The 24481-nt window shown below is 37.9% G+C and overlaps 2 protein-coding genes across 7 annotated transcripts in view; both read left to right on the top strand.

The window, feature by feature from the left end:
• The window catches only part of stag3 (STAG3 cohesin complex component), a 30349-nt gene extending 23853 nt beyond the window's left edge, over positions 1–6496 (top strand). For all 4 annotated transcript variants that reach the window (XM_028459654.1, XM_028459652.1, XM_028459651.1 and 1 more), the window contains exons 26-32: positions 796–929; positions 1056–1178; positions 1784–1965; positions 3262–3451; positions 4285–4371; positions 4452–4551; positions 6238–6496. In XM_028459654.1, coding sequence (XP_028315455.1) covers positions 796–929; positions 1056–1178; positions 1784–1965; positions 3262–3451; positions 4285–4371; positions 4452–4551; positions 6238–6288 — 867 coding nt within the window. In that variant the 3' untranslated portion in view covers positions 6289–6496. The remainder of the gene's footprint in view (positions 1–795; positions 930–1055; positions 1179–1783; positions 1966–3261; positions 3452–4284; positions 4372–4451; positions 4552–6237) is intronic.
• A 1143-nt stretch (positions 6497–7639) lies between these two features.
• Positions 7640–23411, top strand: mcm7 (minichromosome maintenance complex component 7). 3 transcript variants are annotated; one of them, XM_028460505.1, is made up of 16 exons: positions 7640–7679; positions 7770–7838; positions 11236–11315; positions 13487–13651; positions 13733–13857; positions 15208–15388; positions 15464–15601; positions 16650–16799; positions 16883–16997; positions 17076–17207; positions 18055–18138; positions 18275–18486; positions 18604–18869; positions 20394–20562; positions 21823–21932; positions 22888–23411. In XM_028460505.1, the coding sequence occupies exons 2-16, from the start codon at positions 7808–7810 to the stop codon at positions 23102–23104; spliced, it is 2175 nt and encodes a 724-aa protein (XP_028316306.1). In that variant the 5' UTR covers positions 7640–7679; positions 7770–7807; the 3' UTR covers positions 23105–23411. The 3 variants fall into 3 exon arrangements, with proteins under 3 accessions (XP_028316306.1, XP_028316307.1, XP_028316308.1); XM_028460506.1 differs by lacking the exons at positions 7640–7679; positions 7770–7838 and adding an exon at positions 10643–10758; XM_028460507.1 differs by lacking the exons at positions 7640–7679; positions 7770–7838 and adding an exon at positions 11095–11115.
• The last annotated feature ends 1070 nt before the right edge of the window (positions 23412–24481 follow it).

Genomic DNA, 24481 nt, shown 5'->3' with positions numbered 1-24481 from the left:
CACACACATTTTAATGAGGCTCAGGTCACTTTAAACTTTTTATATTATGGAAGCCAATACTTCTGTATCACTGCAAATATCCCTCTGTATTAAAGCAGGACGCTCTGCGGCCGCGTTATTTCCTCATATCTCCAGAACATCTAAGTCGGCCACGCTTTACAGCGATGATGATGATTAAGGAGAGAGATTTTAACTGTGACACGGACAGAATGCGGCCGATCCTCAGTCATACTGCAATAATCTCATCAAATTAACTTGTCATATTGTTTATCAATGAAGGCGTTTCAAATTAAAAGTGAACGTTTATCATTTTCACTGATTTCAATGACATTTACAAGCGTTGGGAAAACTTCAGGTTCCGTGATTTCTAGACAGCCCAAAAAAATGACATCACCGCCTCCTTTCCTTCAGCCCGCCTTCATTCACACATACATGCTTTTTGGCTCCTTATGCACTGTGGGCGTGTCAGCAGCCTGAACCAGAGAATATGCGTAGGAGAGAAGCGCGTAACTGCAAGCGTGAAAAAAAGCGCTCAAGTCCACACGGTAGAATAGACCCCCTAGTGTTTATATATATCGATGGTGGTTTGCCTCCAGGCTAAGCCCCGCCCAACAAAATACGTCACAATGTTTAAACACAATCAAAGGGTCTATAGGGGAAACCCTGTATTAAGTAGCTGCTCGTTTAGTGGTTTTCAAACAGTGCAGTGTGATTGTGGTCTTACTATACAGGAAACCATGAGAGTGTGGTGTGCTTTGGATGTTATTACATGCGATCACGTCTGTGTGTGCTCAGCTGTTCTCTGAGATGCTGACTGAGGACCACAGCAGGAAGGATCTCATCGAGATTAGAGACTTGGCCAAGAGGCTTGCCATGAGCTTTGGCATTGATCTCCGTCGGGTCCGCAAACCACTGTTGGCCCTCCACATGTCAGTGATGCGCGTGTCTTCATGCATACGCAAAACACCCTCATTTGCTCAGTTTTAATTATTTTGAAAACTATAACATCATATAATTCAACAATTTATGTCTTGTGTCTGCTCTCTTTATCTCAGGGATGGCATCTGTTTTGCATTTCGGACACCAGAAGATGGAGAGGAGAAATATCCAAACTTGGACTTCCTGGAGATCCTCAGCGAGTTCACTTTGAAAATTTTTCCGCTGGACTGCCCTCAGTTGTAAGAAGCAAAGTCACACAAGCTGGTCACGTTCCACACGAACACAACTACTGTATGCAGGAGCATACAGTAGTTGTATAAATTCTGTTTTTTAGAAATATTAATAGTTTTTTCAGAAAATATTAGTTTTTAACTCCTGTGAGGAAACAAAATAAATACTAATAGATAAAAAAAAATAATAATAATTAAACAAAAATGTATGTAAAAAATAAAGTAAGATACAATTAAAAGTATATTTAAGTTGTAGTGACATGGATTGTTCTGACTAAAATGTGAAGAGTGGGACTAGGATCATTAAACGACATTACTTTATACCTAAACATATATGTATTCAGCAGGAAAAAGGGGTTTTAGGGTGTACTTACACTTAAATAAATACACTAAATATATAATTTATTGTTAATAACTATAAACCTTGTAGTAGGACACAATTCAGAGACTGTAAAATCAATGACTGAATGTTTCTGTTTAAAAACAATGGTACAATGGAGTTTTGATTGACTTTTTTTTTCAGGTAAAATTGGTCATTTTGACCATATTACATAAAAATTAGCTCAGAAACAAAACAAAGGTTTCTGTTCTTTGTCTTTTGCTGTTTCTCCCAGAGTGGAATTCCTCCGGTCTCAGTGTCCCAGTACTGCCCTCTCCTGGCCGTCCGTCAGAATGTACCATCGATCCTTGGAGGCTCGCACCCTGACCAGGCGCAGAGACCAGGAGGTGGAGGATGCCGCTGGGACCCCACAGGAGGAAACTCCTGTAGCTAAACGCAAAAGGATTGCAGCTCAGGGTGAAGTGAAAACAGCACAAACTTTATATGTCAACTGTTGGATAACAATGACTGTGTTTCTCTTTAATAGTTTAAGTAGACGTTGGTGTAGCTGTTGAATACCAATACCAAATTATATAGACGGTAACCCAGTGGTTCCCAGCCTCTTTCGGGTTGGGACCCCATTTTGATATCACTCATTTCTGTTATCGAGTCTCATAAATGCAGAGTAGCCAGGATTAGTGCACAAATTGACAAGATGCGCCACCTCAGTACAGCCTGGGCAATATATCGAGATTGAAGATACTGAAAATTACAATATCACCTGTAACAGTATATTTTTATTTCATATCTTATTTTGCATTAAAATACTTGTTTTAGGAGTCTCCTCAGAACAGCATTAAAAGCACAGTTAGATGGATCACTGAGTGTGTCCTAACCCATACCTTCCCCTAAACAAGCCACACTACAGAACTCACTCACACGTGCTGTTCCTTTGGGGAGAAATAGCCATAAGTGGAACATTGTGCAGCAGTTTGTTAATAAATGTGCCTGTGTGGCATTTTGCAACAGCAAATTTAACCCAGAATTATCTTTTTCTGGTAAGACTTCATTGAATTAAAAATATTGAGATTTATATTGTATGTCGACATTTTGAGGAAAAATATTGAGTTATGAATTTTGGTTGGTATCACCCAGCCTTAGTGCTTAGTTGTTGTTTTTTCAATTAGTGAAGTATAGAGTACAGTTGTTTAGATTGTATGTGGGTTTTTTTTTTTCATCAATTACTGGACATTTCAGGCAACCCCATTTTAATTTCACATGGGGTCATGACCCAAAGATTGAAAAACACTGGTAACCCCTTTCTATTATTTCCACAAATTCTGTGTACTACTGCTAACACATAGTGATGATTTTTAGAATAGAATAAAATGCTTTTATTGTCATTATACACAAAGTACAACGAAATTAAGAGACAATTCCCATGGTGCAAGATACAGAGAAAATAAATGATTATAAAGAAAGATAGATAAGTGTATTTACAAGGGAAGCCACTAAAACTATAGTTAAATAAAACAGTGAATTATAGTTATTAGTTATATAACTCAGAATTGTATCTGTTTGCAGAAATACAGCTTCAAATTTCACGATTTCTGAGGGCTAAAAATCTCAGGGTGTCCCTTTTGTTCACAAGCTTTATTTCTGCAGTGCTATTGTGCAAAGCTGAACTAACAACAGATATTTCATTACGAGCACTGCACAACATGCCCATGTCACAGCTGACGTTTCTTCTGTTTTGACTCATGTGTCTGTTAGACTTAGTGTCCAGCCTCACCAGAGAATTAGGACTAAACAGCAGCAGCATCCACAGCACGTTGCCCACCCCAGCCCTCACCTCCACCGCCCTTAGACAGAAGACCAAGAAACCCACCACAGGCCCACCGTCTGAAGCTGGCAGCGCTGTGACTGCGACTGAGGTGGAATCAGAGGAAGAGTTCTCTTCAAGGTAACTTTTTCTCCTCATTAACTCATGCATGGGTTGCACTGGTGGCTTTTCCCTGTTACAAACACACATTTTAGTATTCACTGATATTAGGTAGGCGACAAATATGATTAATAGTGCTAAATTAAGGTGGGGAGAATATTGATTTATGATATACATCATTGCAAAAAAATTCCCCACAGTCTATTTTTCTGTTTTAATATTATTACCATGTGGTCTCAGGTCTACACTACGTGTAGTGTACTCTTATGTGCTGTAAAGTTGAAATTAATGTGAGAGCAACTTGTGGTGCAGCTTGTTTTTTGTCTTGTTTTTTAGAACTACGACTCATATATTGTGTCTTCAAGAGTAAGATTCCAATTTTGTTTTTGGAAATTAAGGAAAGGAAAAAAGAAAATTAAAATTGTGATAATTGTTACAATCAAATTGCAATATTTAATAAATCATAATCAGAATAGAAATCAAACTGGCACCCAAGTACAGACAAAAGCTTGAGAGCTAATACATTCTTTAGAATTATCTTTGAAATATTCTTTATTTGGACAAAAATGTGCTTCATTCTCTCCCATTTAATGTCTATATTGTCTGCTGATTCAGTTACCCTATAATTTACTGCACCTTATAACCTTGCATGTAAGTTTGTATATTTAAAAGTTTCAATGAATGATGAAGAGTTTTTATAGATGTATGTGTTTCATATACAGTAATTACATGCTTTTCAGAAGGTGTTGATATTCTAATAGGTTGAATTGTGTGAAAAGTGAATAGCGATGCAGTTGGTTAATAAACATGTTTTCCAAGTTTTAAATTAACACTTGATCTCTGCCTCTCCTCAGTGTTCAGCTGCGAAAGGTGAAGTCCATCAAACAGCAGCATTCTGCTTCCACTGCAAAGCACTACGACCTGAACTCTCATCTGGACTTGTGAGACCAACACTCAGATCAACATTTATTTTGGTATTTCAAAAGAACGAGACAGATAAATATGTGTGTTTGCTGCTCAGGCTTTCTCTGATGGAGGAGGAAGAGCAGGAACATTCTGGAGGAGAGGATGAGATCGAGGATTACGAGAGTGACTTCGACCAGGACTCTGGGTTTGCACTGGTAAACAAACACTGAAAGTCCAATTTAGGCAGCATGTGTTCAACTGAGCAACATGTGACTGATTCAGCTTAAAATCCTATTATTTCCTCAGATGGTTTGAAATACAACACTCGGATTTTCAGAAATCTATTATAAAGCCCAAATCTCCCTATAATTTGTTTTATTTATTAATATTTATTTTGCCAGTTTTCTATACCTGGGCAGGATGTTGGAGACTTCTGTGAATTTGAATTACTACTGATTTATCCATTTTGATCATATTAATTTAATACAATACTATTAAATAATGATTTTTACCTTTGCAATCAGTGTTACTTTGGACCATAGACAGTAAAAAGAATGGACGGGACAAGCTCCCGGTGGAGTGAAGCTTTTATTTTTAGAGCACCCCCTGCTGACTGGCTGCAGATCATAAACCCCGCCTCCTCAATGATAACAGATGGGATATGGGTCAAAGTGTAAAGTTAAAATACTCGTCACATATTTTTTTTCCAAACCTAAACTGTCTTGTGATCATTCGTTATTATCACCTTACATTGTTCAAGTGCTCATTTTTCTGTGAAGTTTGTTTTAAATAAGTTATTTGAGGTTGAAAAACGGAATTTTACGTTATATATGACGATGATTGACAGCTGTGGATCTTGCGTAGCTCTCTTTGTGAATAGAAGTTACGCCATGAAGGAACGCCGAGACGCCATTTAACTAGATATTTGAGTTGAAATATGTTGTGGTTTTGTACTAATCTCTATGATCTGAACAAGCCGTTGGTAGAATTTCCAGCAGGAAAGATACTTAAGTTCTTGGCGTAGCTAGGCTGCGTAAGCCATCAGAGCAGTACGCTAAATGGGCGGGGCGTGTTACCAGGGCTCCTCCCACCAGACCCTACTGTGCAGACTCTGGCTCCAAATAATGTCAAATTTCCAAGATGGAAGCTCCCCTGAGCACCTTATTTTGGCTTCAAGAACATTGAGTGGGAACAGCTACAGTGCATGCCCACTGCTTTGGACAACTAAATTATGTTTTGTTTTAGTCAGTCGTTTAACTGAAATGCAACCTCATTTTAGTCATCCGGACTATTTCAGTTATAGTCTAGTTCAGGGATGTCCAAACGCATGTGTCCCTGCTCAAACACAGCTGACAGGCTTCTTAGTCGACAAAATCAACACCATTTACAAGATTTCTCACATTTTAAGAGTTCATTAGTTGCTGAAGAATACAAAGGGTTGTGATTGCTACTGCTTTTTTATGTCTCATTAAATACACAATTCAAACTTTCGTTTTTGCACTTAATCATCGTCATCATCATCCTGCCTCACACTATAAACAAGCAGCAAGCCAATTTAAGGTGCAATTCTTAAAATTGACTAATTTGGGAGCAGTGTGAAAACACATAATTGGCTCCGTTAAACACAGCTTAATAAAGTTTCTGGCAAAAAATGTGTTCATTAAAATGTTGTAATAGTACACATTCATATCTGAGTTAAATCAAAATGTTCATGTATCTGGAGCCGACATGTGTTTGAATCCATCTCCAATGAGGGCGGTATTGTTCTGGCAGCTCATACTGGTAGAAGAGCGGTGTATGTGTAATTTATAAGGAGCCATTTTATTATATCTGTGATATTTATTCTGAGGTGGAAATTCATCCCCATTTCAACTCTTCTCCTGTCTGTCTCTGATCTGCAGCCGTCCACGCGTCACACACCTGTGAGTGTTCTGGATGAGCTCTTTGACTGAGTGAGCCGAGGCCCCTCTGGACTTCACTGTTCAAGTCACTGACATCCATGAGTTGACCAATCACGATCGTTCTGTGTTGGTTTGCAGGTTGATTATAGAATGTGGGGATTAAATCTGTTTCAATTTAATGTTTGTTCATGTGTGAGCACATCTGACAAAGATGATGGAGGAATTTAAAAAGTCTGTTCCAAGATGTCACTTTACTACACGTTGCACTTTGATTCTGTTTGTCATGTGCACTTTATGTTCATAAAAAAAAATGGTTTGGACAAAAACACTGAAAGTGTCTTTGATGTAATTAAAGATATGGTTTACCTAAAAGAGTGACTATGTGCTTTATTTCCCCAATGTATGCTGTAGTGATGAATGGAGATACTCTGAGCTATATTCTATTCTTAAATCTTTATGTATACAGATTGTTCCTGCTCATTACAAACCAACTGATGACGAAGAGTTTAATTTCTGTCTTATGTATTTCACTAACAACAGGATGAGCTAATCAACTTTTGTGTCTGAGAATTGTTCTTGTAAAGTAGCATTTTTCATAGAACAGTAATGGGCAGCTTTTCTCACATTGGGGGCCACAAAACTATAATTGTCTGATGTGAAGGATGTATTACCAACACTAATGTCAGCAATTACAAAAATGAACGTTTTGAGCATTAACACTGGAAAGATTAAAGTTTTGTGGGTTTTTTTTTTTTTTGAGTGACTATTGGGATTTTGTTTTGTATATCCTGTAATTTTGTTTGTCATTTTGTTTTTTTTTTTTTGTTTTTTGTCTGTTGATTTTGTGTTACGTAATTTTGTTGTCATTTTGCGTATATTTTTGTGTAATTGTAATTTTTTTGTCTGATTTGGTGTGTTTTTCTGTCATTTTGGGGTTTTTGGAGTAATTGTTTTGTCGAGTAGGGTATTTTTCTGTGTAATTTTTTTTCGTCTCTTGATTTGGTGGGTTTTTCTGTAATTTCTAGGTTTTTGGAGTAATTGTTTTGTATTTTTGCGTGTAATTGTATGTTGATTTGGTGTTATTCTTGTTTATTGTATTTTTTTGTGCATTTATGTAGGCCATGTTTTTCATAGATCTACAATAACCCATTAAAACGTTTTAAAGGAATTTCTGAAATGAGATATAAAATAACAGTAAATGAATCCATGTAACTAACTTCACTTCTCCTGCACACACACACACACATCAATAAAATCCAATCGTCTCGTTTCGCGCCAATCCTGACAAACAGACGGAAGCCTGTGAGGTCATGTGACACCAAATCCGCCCCACAACTTTGGCGCCATCGTTATGTCCCGCCCCTCCGCTCTAGAACGAGGGACGCCATTGGCTGCTAGAGACGTCAGACTCCCGCCACTTCTCTGGAGCGGGTGAAACGGAGGTTTGTAGTGAGTGAGAGCAACTGTTCTGTGGCTGAAAAGAGCGAAAACTACAGATTTAAAACTTTATTTCGTCTTGTTGAAACTTTTAGACGTCGTTTAGGAGGTGAAACAGCTTCATAGTTCAACCATGGCTCCTAAGGATTACGTGGACGAGAAAGGTAATGAAATGTTTGACTTCTTATGGCATGGCAGCAACAGGTTGGCGTTTAGCTTTTCTTTGACCTGATTAATGTGCATGTTTTCAAATGCACTGTTTAGATAGTATTGTATATGCTATATATAAACATCTATATGTGATCATATTATGTATCTTTATCTCAGGCCGTTTTCACCAATCCGAGAACTTTGTGTTCCTTAAATCTCTCCTATAGCCAAAATGTGATTTTTTTCTATATGAGCTGACGTATTGCAGACAAGTGGCTGAAGTCACGTGTTTATGTTAAAATTGAAGCACAAGTTGTGCAGTGTTTAACCTGTCAGTGCCCGTGCTCTGACTGCACGGTGACCCGGATGAGCTCGTGAACAAAGGAGCAGGCTCCAGCGTGCAGCACATGTCTAACAATAACTCAGCCTCGCTCTACTAAAATCATCCTTAAAACGTACAAAACCACCTGGTTTACACATTATTATACATGGTTTCAAACTATAAAGTGGAGTTCGAATCCTAAACTTAAGTAACTCCATATTAAACATCAGCTAGCAAAGGAATATTCATCATTGGTTTAGATTCAGGCATCTTTTATTCTGCTAATATTAAACTCATTTTACTTCTCAATTAAACCAGAGCAGAATAACTATTTAAAGATGCTATCATTACAACTTTTGTGCCTTAACATGTATAATTAATAGCATGCTAGATCAGTGGTTCCCAAACAGGGGTACATGTACCCCTAGGAGTACAGGAGCACATTGCAGGGGGTACTTTAAAAAAAATTATCTGGAAATGTTCCTACTTCCTTTTAGGCTTTTTTTGTGGATACATTCACCACAAATTAACCGTACTATTCAATAAAATACTGTAGTTTCTTGTAATTTATTGAAATATGGTACTTTTATGCTGTAGAGGCCATTTTTTTTCACACTTCTGACAATGGGAGACAGTATTTACTTATGATGAAGTAATCACACATGCATTTTTTTTTCTTTTTGTTTTTTTTAATCAATAAATTCCACTCAAAACAATGTTCGGGACACATTTGAAGGTTTAGGAGAGCCCACTGTTCCACAAATGGAAGAGAAGCATATGAAATTATGGAGATGGTTACTTATGATATAAATATTTATGATAAATCAATATTTATAATCAGGATAGGGACTTTCTGTATCATATGGTAGCTTAATGGTCATAGTAATGTTTTAATTTGGAGAAGGAGGAAGCACTGTTAGTTTACAGTCTTTTTATTTGACTGTATGGTTTATGATGCACTTCTTGATATCACATTTGTTTTTCTATTGCTGAGAAGTTTCAGTAACTTGTTAAATATGGATGCCGTCAATTGATTTTCGCATTAAAAGTTTAAAATAGTCGCACTTGCGACTCCTGCACTGAATCAGGTTGTAACATATCAGCATCACATTGTGACTGCCAGGAAACACGTCTCATAAAGCCTGGAAACAAACGGTGATCCTGCTGTCACGTTTCTATGTTTTGGTTTCAAAACAAATACGATTTCAAATGTTTATTTACTTGTGAATTACAATAAAAATGTGACAGTAAATTAATTCTTAATACAAGATTTATTTATTTATTTTTTAAACCTAAATAGATTTTGAATATAAATCAGCGCCAAAGGGATACGTCATGTCCACTTAAATGTGTTAATTCAAACCAAGCAGGTGTGACCAGAGACTTATGTAAAATAGATCAGCCATGACTCTTGTTTACATCTTTGACAAACGAGGGAATTTTAATGCAAATAAACAAGATGTGTTTTTCTTCAAACACACAGGAAGTCACACGTGTGGTTTTGTATGTATTTTTTTATATATATATAGTGATACTTGTAGAAAACTAGAAATGTGCCAGTCATTCAAGTTGTGCACATTTTGAGTTCTATATGTATTTGTTTTGACTGAGTTTATTCTTCAAGGCTACATTTATTTTATTCAATTGTAGAATATTCTTATGTTTGAGGTTAAAATATATGTAACCCATTGGTTAATAATAAATGGATCCATTTTTCTCATACTTACAGTTGCTGATTGATCTCTGTGTTAGTGATATCACCTGATTAAAGCTTTTCTAACATTCCACACGATAAAATAAGCAATAAAAGTATGTATGAGCATTGATTATATCAGATTGATGTTGATATCAACCAATAGCCAAGGCTGTAATATCGGTATCAGAAGTGAATATATATATATATATATGCGCTCTAGAAATATTTAGAATGAAAAGGAACATTAAAACATAGAAAATAGAAGTACATAATTAAATTAGACTGTAAATTAAATAGGGATTAAATACAAATGCACACTTTAAGGAAAATATACAAATTTACACATAATACAGATAAACACAAGTATAGTATAGTGAGCCAACAATAAACCATACACCTACAAATAAACAAGCTCCATTCTTCAAATAGGAGGTCAAATATGTTTTCCATGTGTTTTTTTATATATATATATATATATATATATATATATATAAAAAAAATGTAAAAATCATATCAGTTTTGCACATTTTCAGTATTTTAAAATGAGGGGTTGTAAAGCACAAACTAATGGTTCCTCATCTCTTGTTTTGGGTTTTTTTCTCATTAACTTCATGTGATGTAAAGTCCTATTTTTATTGTGTCTCTAAATGAGTCTTTTAGTTTCCATCACTTTGAACACAGGGAGAGTTAATTCGCTTTGTAGTATCTGAACGAGTCGCTGCGCGTGTGTTTGAAAATGGCCTCGCGCTCGGTGTGAAGAAAGACAACAGCCGGAACTATTTCTGGGCGCGGAGGAAACGCGGAGCGATACGACAGTGACGAGGCACAAAAAGCCATGTGCTGCTTTGTTTACAAAAACATCTCCGAACAGAGACTTATTACAGCAGATATGAGCCTTTTCTGCCATGGCTTCAAAGTAAGTGGACTAGTTTGATTAGGATGCTGTCGTTTGTGTTGTTCCCGCCAGCATTAGGACGTGTATTGTTGGTTGTTTTTCTTCCGTGAACTGAGGGTAAATGTAAAAAAAAAAAAAAAAAAAAAATGGACAGTGAACTGCGCGCGGTTGTTGTTTACCTGAAGCCATTTGGCTGCAAAGCCACTTATTTTAACTGTGAATGTGAAGAAGCGGTTTAATGTGTGTGTGTGTACGGCCTCCATCAGCTCACCAGCAGCACTTTGTGCGCTTACTGTAGCCTGTAGTGACTCATCGAGATTACGGGATGCCATGTTACTCAACAAAGGGGGTCGTCGCAGGACAACAAATTAGCTCCTGGTGCGCAGGCCCGCCACGAGCTGCTCATAATACTATTCTTTTACATCTGGAAAATTATTTTTTAATGACCAACCTCTTTCCTGAATGTAAATTAAAGGAGGTTCTCTTGTTGTTTTGCAGAGAAATGCAAAAGGTTCCTGCAGGAGTTTTACACGGAAGATGGAAATGGAAAGAAAGTGTTTAAATATGGAGTTCAACTTGTAAGTAAATGTGTAACACAATTTAGCTTGTTTTAACTGTATCTAAAGTGTCATCTTACCCTGAAAAACACATTAATGCATTATTTGTGTTTAAGATGATGAATAGTTTTAGTTTTTTTTTCCTTTTTGTAATTTTTTTAAGATCTATTCTTGGATTTTGAATTTTTATTTGATGTTTTTATGGTGGCAGACTTTTGTTTTGAAAGATGTTTTTGCTTCAATAACAATGTTTTGGCTCGTACACAAGCTATGGTCATTATCGCACAAATGGCGTTTTCTTTTGGTGTATTTGTTATTTAGCAATAGTGTTTTGATTCTTTTTAAGTGTATAGTTTTGTGTGCCATCACAGTTCAACAGGTCTGGTTGGCCTCTGTTCACCCACTGTATGCAGATCTCTACCCAGTGAAAAGCAGTATTAATGATACATTTAAAAATCACTCCCACTTAAACAGGAGTGCGACATGTTATCGGTCTGATTAGTGGAGACATTGGCGTGATTGTCTTTTTTTAAATCTTAATTGTTTGTCTAGTCCTTTTTTATGGACTACGAGTCTGGAATAAAGTTAAATTGAATTGTCCAACCGCCATGCATTCACTTAAATCCCAGCAGAACACGTTTTTTCTTAGGTGATGTGGCAGGAATAAACACACTGATTTTCTCTCTCTGGAATATAAGAGTGTTTACATGTAGATCTAAATTAACCCCCCCGTGTTTTTTTCATTCGGAATTAATGATTCAGAATTAAATAATTCCGAAATAAAGTGTTCTGCTTTGTGTTTAGGTGGAAAACAGGTTTGTTTGGCTTTATTCAATTCTGCTTTATGTTTTGGGGTGGGGAAGGGTTCTGATTGGACGGGGGGGGCGTGTGACGTATCACATCTATCGTGGAAAAAAAACACACAAACCTTTTCGTTTCTGCTACAACATAGAAGACCACGTAATAAGAATTATTTTCACTTAATACAGATTTAAATTGAAAATTGGAATAGTTATTTTCATTCAGAATTAGGTGTTTGAAAGGTCAGTTTAAAGAGGATTTGACTTTTATTCGGAAGGGGAATCTCACGTAAACGTGGTCACTGAGTTTTTAACGCTCATATTTAGTAAAGTGCTGAAATCAATAAATTGGACGTGGAACAAACTTGTTATTGTGATTACTAGGGTTGTCAACTTTGGTCGTTTAGTCGACTTTTTGGTCGATTCTGTCGCGGTCGACCAAGATTTTCATTGGTTGACCAGCAACGGTATCAGTTTCAATGCAGTTGAAAAAAAATGCAATGCACTTATATAGGAGATAAAGATTAAATATCAAATATAATTTATTTAATGCCTAAAAGTGATTCTATGTCCAGCAACAGTTGTGTAAGGGAGTGCAAAAAGAGTTGCACTTCAGCTGTCAGTGTGCTGTCCTCAGATCAGAGAGGGAACGAATTAAGACGGGCTTGAAGCACAAGCATCCACTATTTAATCAATCCTTTTTCTGCACAAGAACATGGATTATCCTTATATGTGATACTTGGATTATGTAAATAGATCCACTGCTGTCTCTGGCTGGGTGTGGGTGGGTGGTGCGGTGCTGCCGTGCGCTGATCTGATGTTGGCATTAACAGTTGTTTATTAATAAAAGCAGACTTACCACTAAAACAAATGTAAATGTGTCATTTGTATGAGGGAAAAAAAAAGATTTTAATTGTCGGTTTCAGGCCGGGCACGGAAATAAATACCTAATGTCTGTCGGACCTGTAGGTTTCACTTTTGCTTTGTCAGGTTCTGGTCAAAGCTTGAATAAGGTTCATATCATTAAATGGTCTGTGTTTAAAAGCAAATCGGCACCACAAAACGCCAAAACAAAATATTTGTTTCTCTTTTTCTTTCTCATCGTCCTCCTCTGCACCTGCTCATTCATTCTGTTTTTTTTTTTGTTTTTTTTTTTGGACGATTAATCGCTACGTGTTCCATAGTCTTGGTCGACCAACCATTTCCTTGGTTGACTACAACCCTAGAGATTATGTATGTTAAGTAAAAGAAATATGGTCGGTTTAAAGAGCAGTCTTTAATTTTTAGCAGTATTTGCATATCAAACGCTGTCTCTCATATTGACGTATCATTGTAGGCTCGTGTAATTTGCGTGTAGGGCTTTTTGTCTTCAGTGCTTGTCTTGGTGTGCAGGTGGCTCTGGCCCACAGGGAGCAGGTGTCCCTCTTTGTGGAGCTGGATGATGTGGCAGAAGAAGACCCCGATCTGTTGGAAAACATCTGTGAGAATGCCAAGCGATACACGGGCCTGTTTGCTGACGCTGTCCATGAACTGCTGCCCGAGTACAAAGAGAGAGATGTAGGTAGATGTTAACATGAGCTGCTTTTACTAATTGATCTTCAGAGTGCTTTATCGACATGTCTGATTGGAAATGTTCAGGTGGTGGCCAAAGACTCTCTGGACGTGTACATTGAGCACCGGCTGATGTTGGAACAAAGAGGCCGAGACCCCTCGGACACCAGAGACTCTCGTAACCAGTACCCGGCTGAGCTCATGAGAAGATTGTGAGTTAGCTGTGGATGAGGTTTAAAGCTTATTGTATTGTCAATAACCATCCTGTGAAAATTAAGTTCAATATAAGAGGTTGTTCAGGCAATTTTGATAAAACTTGCTGCCCTTTTCTCTCCTTAGTCAATAATGTCATCTAACAGTTTTGTGTAACAGGATTTTAATGGGTTGCACCATGTGTGTTAAACTCATGGCCTGGGGGCCAAATCTGGCCCTTTGCAGCATCCAATCCAGCCTGCAGAAGCAAAGAAAAATTACAGAGAAAACATGAATTATTGTGTAAATGAAAGCCAGCTATATTTGCTGGGGCTCACAGTTTTTCCACATGATTGCAGTAATTTTTAATGTTAAACAGTTGAAAAAACTAAACATTCTTACACAATCTTTCATTATGACTTAATATTTCCCTTAATTAAATAGAAATTGGTACAAAATCTAAGAAATTTAAAGTGAAGATCCTGTTGGGACTGATTTCTATCAGTTATTGTTTGGATATGGTTGCTTTCCTACATATTTTGTATTTTATGTTTACGTAGAAGTGCAAACTAAGGCACAATAATGTGGAATTTACTCTTTTTTCCTCCATAAAACTTGTGGCCCACTTGAGCTCAAACTGTTCCGTATTTGGCCGCTGAACTAAAATGAGTCTGACACCCCTGGGTTGTACTGATCAAATTGGAACACTCTGTAATTCCTTTGTATTCCTTATTTCTGGGTATTTCCACTGGTTTTACTTTATCTTTGTTTACCTGTTTATCAGATATAATTTTGTTTTATCATTATAAGAATTTTTGTGTATAGATGTATGTTTATATACATGTATACAGTTAAATTTTATTATTACTTTTTTAATTTTACTAGTGCAGTGCACTAGGAAGCATGTATTGCTATAGAACAATGGTCCTACCTCTACAGTGATGATGGAATCAGTCCTACCTCCACAGTGATTCATTCTTATGTTCTAATATTCTAACTGATGACATCATCACTGTAGGACTTATGACATCAAGTTTGGACATGGGGGTGGGGGGTGTCCAAACAAATCCCAACGTTGCACACGATTGAACCAAGCAGCAGCCATGTTGAAACTCTCAGGTCAGTCTGATCCTGATCCGCAGAGATATTTGAGGAACACACTATTGTTATTACTAAATTACATTTTTTTTAATATATTTATTTTTTCTAATGTGTGTTGGGGGCGGGGTGGGGGTGTATATATACAGTGTGTGATGTTTTTGCGTTTGAAAAATAACAAAAATGGGTTGTATGTACCTTGAAGAATATATGAAACCCAATAAAAATACTTGAAAAATAAATAAATGACCATCCTGTTTGTCTGTACACAGTGAACTGTACTTCAAACCTCCGAGCACCTCCAAACCCAAAGTGGTCCGTGATATCCGAGCCGACAGCATCGGGAAACTCGTTACAGTTCGAGGCATCGTGACCCGCGCCACCGAAGTCAAGCCGATGATGGCCGTGGCTACGTACACATGTGATCAATGCGGCGCAGAGACTTATCAGCCAGTAAGATTGGAGTCAATCACATGAACATATTGTGGATTATAGAAACACTTCAACATGTGGGTTTGCCTGCTTCAGATCCAGTCTTCTACCTTCATGCCACTCAACATGTGTCCCAGCCAAGAGTGCGTCACCAACAAATCAGGAGGACGGCTTTACCTGCAAACCAGAGGCTCCAAATTCATCAAATTCCAGGATCTCCGCATCCAGGAACATGTGAGGATAAACATATGATACTATGCTCTATGGCTTTTATGAATTTCACCAAATTAATCAGTTTAGGAAACTGTAATTTAACAAATGCAAAGTGCAGTTTAACGCTAACAAACAATCCTAGTGAAGGTCAATTTCCAAGTCTTATAGGGATCCTCCACTTGTTTTACAAATGTGAGCTAAAATCTTTGAAATTTCCTTATTAGATGATCTATGCCTAACGAAACGCATTATTTTACACCATATTTGTTTAATTAACTTTTAAAAATGGGACTACTTTACCGCTTTAAAACCTGTATTCAAGCACATTGAATTGTGATTGATGATGTCACATGGCCACATTTACCTGTAAACATACCATTGTTTTCTATTGGAGTGAAGCATTCAGCCTGCTTTTCAGATCACTGAGCAGCTTTTTCAGTCAAAATGACAAGTTGTGTTGCTTTTGGTTGCTCTAAATGATCAGGAAAAGTTAAAGATGTCAATGTAAACCTCTTTGGTTTAGCAAAGAGAATAAAAACATTTTGACTGTCGCCCCCTGCGGTCATAGGTTATTTTCAGTAAACCAAAGTGATTTACTTCGACATCTTGAACTTTTTCTGATTATTCAGAGCAACCAAAAGCACCACAAATTTGTATTTTGACCGAAAAAGCTGCTAAATGATCTAAAAAGCAGGCTGAATGATTTGTTCCAGTAGAAAACAATGAGATGTTTACAGGCAAATGGGGCCGTGTGATGTCTTCATTCACATGATTTCAAGATGGTGGAATACAGGTTTTAAAATGGTAAAGTAGTTCCATTTTTGAAAGTTAATAAACTGAATATGGTGCAAAAATAATGCGTTTTGTTAGGCATAGATCTTATAATAAATACATTTCAAAAGTTTTAGGCCACATTTGTAAAAACAGTGGAGGATCCCTTTAAGCTCTATTTAGATATTAAAAACAGGTTTTTAGTAAATGTATTACTGTCCACCAGCTCTATGTACTCAAACACTTCATAAGCTATAAGACCTGTGTTTAGTCTGAAGATTTGTCGTCTGCTCCACAGAGCGACCAGGTGCCTGTTGGTAACATTCCCAGGAGCATGACCATCTACGCACGGGGTGAAAACACTCGCCTCGCCCAGCCAGGAGACCATGTAGCCATCACAGGAGTCTTCCTCCCCCTGCTGCGCACAGGCTTCGGTCAGGCCATTCAGGTGAGCTCCTGGTTTCAAACCCTCCACATTTACACCACAGTTCAGGAGGAAGGAAGTTTAAAGTCCTGATGTCATATTTTCAGGGACTTCTGTCAGAAACGTACTTGGAGAGTCACTGCATCACCTTGATGAACAAGACTGAGGACGATGAGCTCGGAAATGAAGAGCTGACCGACGAGGAGCTGCGCAGCATCACAGGTGTGCCAGGCTTTAAGGCACTAATGCAAACCACATTCAACCTCTTCAGCCCTGGAGTAAACCTTTCCTCTGTTACAGACGAGAACTTTTATGAGAAGTTGGCCGGCTCGATTGCACCAGAGATTTATGGACACGAGGATGTGAAGAAGGCTTTGCTTCTCCTGTTGGTTGGAGGAGTGGAACAGGCGCCTAAAGGCATGAAAATCAGAGGTGAGCAACTAAGGTCTAATGTCTACAATTGGTTAGTAATAGGGGTGTGCATTGCCATTAATCTTACGATACGATTTGCATGTCACAATATGATATACATCCCGATACTAAACAATATGATATTAGTCGCAATATCAATAATTACAAATTTCACCTCGACAAGGACAAAATAGTGTGGCATAAATTATTTATTTATTTATTTTAACTTGCAAGAACAAGCAAGTGGTAACTAACTGTAATTAGGTAAGTAAGTACCATCAAACTGTCAAATTACATTGTTCCAAAAAGTTAAACTTTTTGCTCATACAGCAGATTCTGTTAAGTTCTTAATTTTTTAATTTTTTTTCTCTCATAAGTACTCGCATACATCTATAAAAGTGCCCAGTATTTTTTATGAAAATAAAGTGCACTTAACTTCCAAGCTAAAATGCATTGAGGAGTGAGGTAGTTTAACAAGGTCAGATGTAGTTCACTGACACCTAGTGACTGGGCGATAATGTGCTGTGCATATGTTAGTGCAATTAAATGTTTTTTCTGTTAAAAATCAATTCGGACATTTTTTGGGTCAATACAATAATCACATGGTGAAATATTGAGATATATCGCCAAGTTGATTTTTTTTTTTCCCTACACTGTTAGTAAAAGTCAGTTTAATGATTCATTAAACTCTCTGTATAGTCATCTAAATACAAAATATTTTACCATCCCTGCAGTTCAGAGGGTTTAATTTTGGAGTAAATCAGTTTCGGTTTAAAAGGAGAAAAAAAATGATGCCGAAGTTAGTTTGTTTCTGTTTGTCACTTCTTCGAAAAGCTGTATTGACTCAAAAACTCGTCTTGTCCTCTAGGCAACATAAACGTGTGCCTGATGGGAGACCCAGGAGTCGCCAAGTCCCAGCTGCTGTCCTACATCGATCGCCTGGCCCCTCGAAGTGAGTTTGTTGGACTGTGTTGTCTGGTTTAAAGGAGCGTGTTCAGCTCTGTGGGCTTTATTTCCTCTTAGATTGATTTAGTGAAGCCTATAAAGATGCCACAGTTGAATACTTAATAAACAGTATATTTTCTCAGGCCAGTACACAACAGGTCGTGGTTCTTCTGGTGTGGGACTGACTGCTGCAGTCATGCGGGATCCCCTGACTGGGGAAATGACCCTAGAGGGCGGAGCCTTGGTTTTGGCTGACTTGGGAATCTGTTGCATTGATGAGTTTGATAAGATGGCTGATGCAGACCGAACTGCCATCCACGAAGTGATGGAGCAGCAGACCATCTCTATTGCTAAGGTCATTTTTTTTAATTAATTAATTTTTATTACCTGCATTATCCCAGTCTGGGACATACTGTAACCTTGATGGTGGTACAACGGATTTTTTCATGTTTTTTTTTTTTTTTTCCCCCAGGCTGGCATTATGACCTCTCTGAACGCTCGCTGCTCCATCTTAGCGGCGGCTAACCCCGCCTACGGTCGCTACAATCCCCGGAAGAGCATCGAGCAGAACATCCAGCTTCCTGCTGCTCTGCTTTCTCGATTCGATCTGCTGTGGCTCATCCAGGACAAACCAGACCCTGACGCTGATCTGCGTCTGGCCCAGCACATCACATACGTGCACCAGCACTCCCGACAGCCCCCGACCCACTTCACCCCCATCGACATGAAGCTGATGAGGTGATTCTTTAGCTTTGATGTTTTTTACATTTGTAAATGAATAACTGCCATAAACCAAAAGTTCTTCTATGTTTCCCACATCAATATAATCTAGGGATGCACTAATACAGTCACCCCACGGTTCAATACGTACCTCGGTGTTTGGTTCTGCTGGCCCGGTTGGTTAAAATATTTCCAGCGTTAAGTGTTATAAGTAAATTTAAGAAAGAAAAAGAAGAAAGAAAGCTATTCTTTTTTTTTTTCTGTTTTAAACAGTTTTTTTTTACTTTGAAGCAAAACAAAATTAATACACATTCTTGTGTATTGTATGAAATAAAATCAACTAAACTTCATAAAATACATCTAAAATAAAATAACACTCCCGATTAAAACAGTGCTAACAGTTAAATTTGCAACCAAGCTAGTCAGACAGACTGCAACGGACAATCAGGACTGCAGAAAAGATCATGGGCGTCGAACTGCCCCCTATCCAGGACTTATACCAGTCCAGGGTCAGGAAACGGCAGGTAACATCATTGCAGACCCCTTACACACCCTGCATACAAACTGTTCAAACTCCTCCCCTCCGGCAGGCGTTACAGATCACTGTACACCAGAACAACCCGTTATGAGAACAGTTTCTTCCCCCAGACTGTCACTCAAAGAGTGGCAGACCTGTTGCTGTGAAATAACCCTGGAATTAAACGTCACTGTGAATGTACATAGACGTATATTATTTAATTAAAATGTTCATCTACGCACGCTATTCAGTGTAAATACTGGAAAAGAAATTACTTCAACATCCTTTTTCACTACTCACCACTACAATATTATCCTATTTAGTCTTGTACATACTTGTCTTTAATTAATGTTTAGATTTTTTGTTGATTATTATTAATGTTTCCGTTGTTCAGAGAGAGTTCTAAAGCGCTTCACAACAACCAAAGTTGACCAAAACGCTGTACACAGTAGAAATACAATTTAAAAAACAGCATAATATATAATTAAAAACAAACCGTTATCACATACATTTACAATAAGTGCCACAGAACAATGTGTCAAATGCCGTTCTAAACAGGTGAGTCTTTAGTTTTGCTTTGAACAGGGGCAGGTCTTTGATTGCAAGTAACTTAAGCGGCAAAGAGTTTCAGAGTTTTGAACCTGCACGATCGCCCCACTGTTTGTAACATGACCTGGGCTCCTCCAGCAGGTGGGGTTGGGCAGAACATAGGGCTCTGCTGGGCTGGTGAGGGGTCAGTCTCACATAAATATGCAGGTGTGAGGCCGTGGATGGAACTGAAAACAAAAAGCTTGTAAAGGACCGTGAGCAAACAGGAGAGAACCAAACTTAAACACGTTATTAACTGGGATGGGGTTATGTCGTTCCTGCACACAGGCAAAGCCATTTAGAGAGACGTACAGTGCGCGGAGCCTAAACGCCAAACTTTAAAAACTGCAGTTTACAAAGTAGATGCCGTACCAAATGGTTGAATATATTATTGAAAATTGTTGCAAGTCTAATTTTATTCTTGCATTTGTCTCTAGACGCTACATTGCTCTTTGTAAGAAGCGCCAACCTGTTGTGCCAGAGGCGCTAGCCGACTACATAACTGCTGCTTATGTGGAAATGAGGAAAGAGGCCAGAGTTAGCAAAGACACCACCTTTACATCCGCCCGAACACTGCTCTCCATCCTGCGTCTGGCCACTGCCTTGGTGAGAACAACTCAACCACACAAATGAGAAGTAACACTAGTTCCCAGTGTGTGTCTGAGTTCACAGGTCCTCCTCCTCTGTGGTCTAGTGTGTGATAAAGTGCTTACAGTGCAGGTAGTGGTTATAACTCGGCCTACTGCAATGTGAGCACTTGTTTCTGACGCTGGATGATAACACCTCCCTCTCCTGGCCACTGATCAATCGTTTCACCTGGAAACAGGAGGAAAAATGGTGCCGTGGTTAAATTTGTGTTTCTTTTTGCCTCTGGTTGTCAAAAGTGCTGTTTGTGCAGGTAGAATTCACAACTACTGCAAAATCAGCACTTCAGGCAAACTGATGCGTGCCACGCCGCGCTCCACTCCAGCCGCCACAGGAGGGCGTAACACTGCCTGATCTGATCCTGGTCAGCTTTGCAGGGTGGGCAGTCAGCCTGTGTGCGTTAGGTGCAGCTGTGCAAACCCATGCAAAACTGATCATGGTCTGAACTAACATCTGATACCACCCTGACCACCTGCTTCTCTACACCAGGGGTTTTCAAACACTACAGGTGCATCACGGCAATAACATATTTATATATTCTAATCATATTTAATGTTTTTTAAAACTTTCCTTTATCCCTCCCATGACGTGTGTAAAGTATACAAAATATGAAGAATGATAAAAAGTTTGGTTTTTTTTTGTATTAAATACACTTTATTTGTAAAAAGAAATATGAAATGCCATAATAGTTTGGGGGTTTTTTTGCTCTTCATTTGATTCCTATTAAAAACACTCGATGCTGATTGCATATTGTTAATCGCTCTTTGTTAGAAGAAAAATGAAAGATGATAAATACTTTTTTTCTTTGTGTTTATTTGATTCCTATTCAAAACACTTTGATAAGAATGACTGTATATTGTTAATATAGGCTACAATATTTTTCAGTCGATGGTGAATCTTGGGATTTTTTCCAAAGAAAAGCTGCACCTTGGCTCAAACAGGTTGAAAACCACTGCTCTACATTGACTATTTCATGTGTTCTAACTTCAAGCCTGTAGTAGAAAGACTAGCTGGTGTTGAGAGGCGGAGACTTGGGCAATTGCCCGCCATCCCAGAAGGCATTGCACTTGTCTCGGTCTGACGGTGCCGGCACAGCGCAGCCAACATCACGTCTTTTTCCAGTGTGATGATTTTTTTTTTTTTTTTTTTGCTGCGATATTCCATAATGTATTAATTTCTTTTAAATGGCCTCACACGCTGTCATTCCAAACCTCGCCACAGGCACGACTGCGTGTGATGGACACGGTGGAAAAGGAAGACGTTAACGAGGCCATGAGGCTCATGGAGATGTCCAAAGATTCGCTGCAGGCCGACAAATCCAGCACCACACGGTTGGTATTTCAAAGTCAAACAATGTTTGAGTGTTGGCATTGAGTTGGAGGTTCCGGATGTTGCTCGACGCAGACGTTTTCTTTATGAGTTCCTTACGTAGCTTTAACGGTGATCTGTGCGTCCTAAAGGAAGCTGTAAAACTGCACTTTTTATGATGTAGCGTTCACAGGGTTGGAGGCAAGTGATGTTTTTACAGCTCCAATCATCAACTGTGGCATTTGTAAACTTCAGGGTGTTGCATTAGAAAATCTTTTAATAATCATTTTGTGTTTCTCTGTCATTCTGTGTATGTCTGTTGTTGTCTTGCTTGTTATGATTGCATTTCTGTTCTTTTGTATATTTTTCCTGTAAATTGTATTTTTTGGAGTCATTCATGTTGTCATTTTGCATTTTTAATAGTAATTTTTGTGCATTTCTGTTGTCGTTTTGCTTGTTTGTTCGTACTGTGAAATTGCAAAGTCATTTTTTTAAATTTTTTTTTGTCTTTTTGTGTACTTGTGTTGTCATTTTGTCTATTTGTTGTCGTTTTATTTGGTATAATTGTGTGTATTACTGTTGTCAGTTCATTTTTGTAGGATTGTTGTGTTTTTCGTGTCTTTTACTGAATTTTTCTGTAATGTTGTAATTCTTCATAGTTTTTAATGTATTCTTGCTTTTGTTTTGTGTATTTTGGTAATTTTGTACATTTACTTTAGGGGCCACATGTGGCCCTCGGGCTGTCACTTGCACATGTCTGATCTAACCTCAGGAAGCTTAAGCTCTTAGTGTTTACATGTAGTTGATTTGGGATTTAGTGATGTGTTAAACAGGTATTTAACAAGTTTCGATACAACCAAAAATAAGTTTTTTTTTTTTTTTTTTTTTTTTTTAAATGTGTGAGCCACTTTTAATGTAAATCATTGTCTCTTTAAAGGGTTTTCCTGATGGTCTTTAATGTAATGCTTCCCTCTGCAGGGCGCAGCGTCCATCTGACGTCATCTTCTCTCTGGTGCGTGAGCTTTCCTCTGAGGCTCGCGGCAAACCCGGTGGTGCCGTTAAAATGGCCGACGCAGAGCAGCGCTGCATATCTAGAGGCTTCACGCCTGCTCAGTTCCAAGAAGCCCTGGAGGAATACGAAGAGTTGAACGTGTGGCAGGTCAACCAGGCACGCAGCCGCATCACCTTCGTCTGAAGGACGCAACATTCCACTTCCTGCACTCCCTTTGTTTCACCATTATTTTCAGTGTTTTTTCCCCCTCGATATTAAACAGAACAAGGACTGAGCGACTCTTCCATCTCTACTGTGCTCTCATTGCTCTGCCTGCTAGAAATAAGATTGTGACCAACAGTTGTAAATATGTTCAAACTCTTCATTGCATTATTAGAAGTTGTTTAATGGCTTTAAGAATCCAGCAGAGCTTTTCTGTACATTTTATAATTTTCAGATAATGTATTTGACCTTTGACCTGTTATCGTGAAAATAAATAGATGGTTCCTTCTAACGTGGGTGTGTTAAACATTATGTGTCCGTCAGTGAGTCTAAACACCTGGTTTAGTGGTGACGCAGCAGTTGGTTCCAGCTGCTCCTAAAAATGCGTTAATCCAACTGGTTTTTCTGCCACTATTATTCATGGGTCTAGTTATGGGAAGCTCAAAGCATTAAAATATTAAATACTATCTAAAACTGAATAACTGCATCCAAGTCCAATTCTTTTTATTCACTGGTGTGTTCAATGCTTGCTTTTGGACATGAGAGTAGTTGTTGGGATGTAGCAGGATTAGAACAACCAACTTCTCACCTAACTTAAAAACTTCCTAATTATAATGCTGCAGTTCGCACTTTCATGTGAGAAATTTTAAGAGTATGATTAGATACTACTTCCTACTCTTTTTTTTGCTCATGTTTTGTTTAAATTTCTTGATGTTTGTTTTTTTTTTTTTTTTCACTCAAAAGTCAGTGGTTCCCAACCTTTTTCAGGTCGCGACACCATTTTTATATCACTAAATTCTGACAAACCCAGAGACATCTTTTTTTTTAGTTTTTGATCATGTTTGTTTTACTTTTACACATACAGAGCGATGAGATTCACTAGCTAAGAAGTTTTATATATATATTTATATACATTTTATTTGAACAAAATCTATATTTGTTAAAGTATAAAACACAATTGTGTGTGGTGAATTAATTTGAAAAAGGGAAATATGATCTGTAATTTTTTTATCAATTACTTGACATTTCAGGTGACCCCAAGGTTGAAAAACGCTGTCTTAAGTTGTCGTTTTCATGATTGGAATAAAGAAATAAAAACAATGTAAACCAACTAAAATATCCTGAATGTTATGCAATGGACATTTTTTGAAGTTGCAACTAATTTTCTCAAAATTTGCATTTCATTTTATTTTCACATAATTCTATAAAATCATTTGTGAGGATTTTCCTGGGTTTAGAAGAAAACTAAAGTTAAGATTTAATATTACTGCATATTTTGGTGGAGTGAGGTAGGTTGGAGGTGTGGACAGGTGTATTTTATGCAGATAATGAGTTCAAACAGGTGCCATTAATACAGGT

This window comes from Gouania willdenowi, chromosome 10 (genome assembly GCF_900634775.1).
Source record: "Gouania willdenowi chromosome 10, fGouWil2.1, whole genome shotgun sequence".
NCBI classification, from domain to species: Eukaryota; Metazoa; Chordata; class Actinopteri; order Blenniiformes; family Gobiesocidae; genus Gouania; species Gouania willdenowi.
The sequence above is the reverse complement of the archived record's forward strand: the minus strand, read 5'-3'. Positions and strand labels throughout refer to the sequence as shown.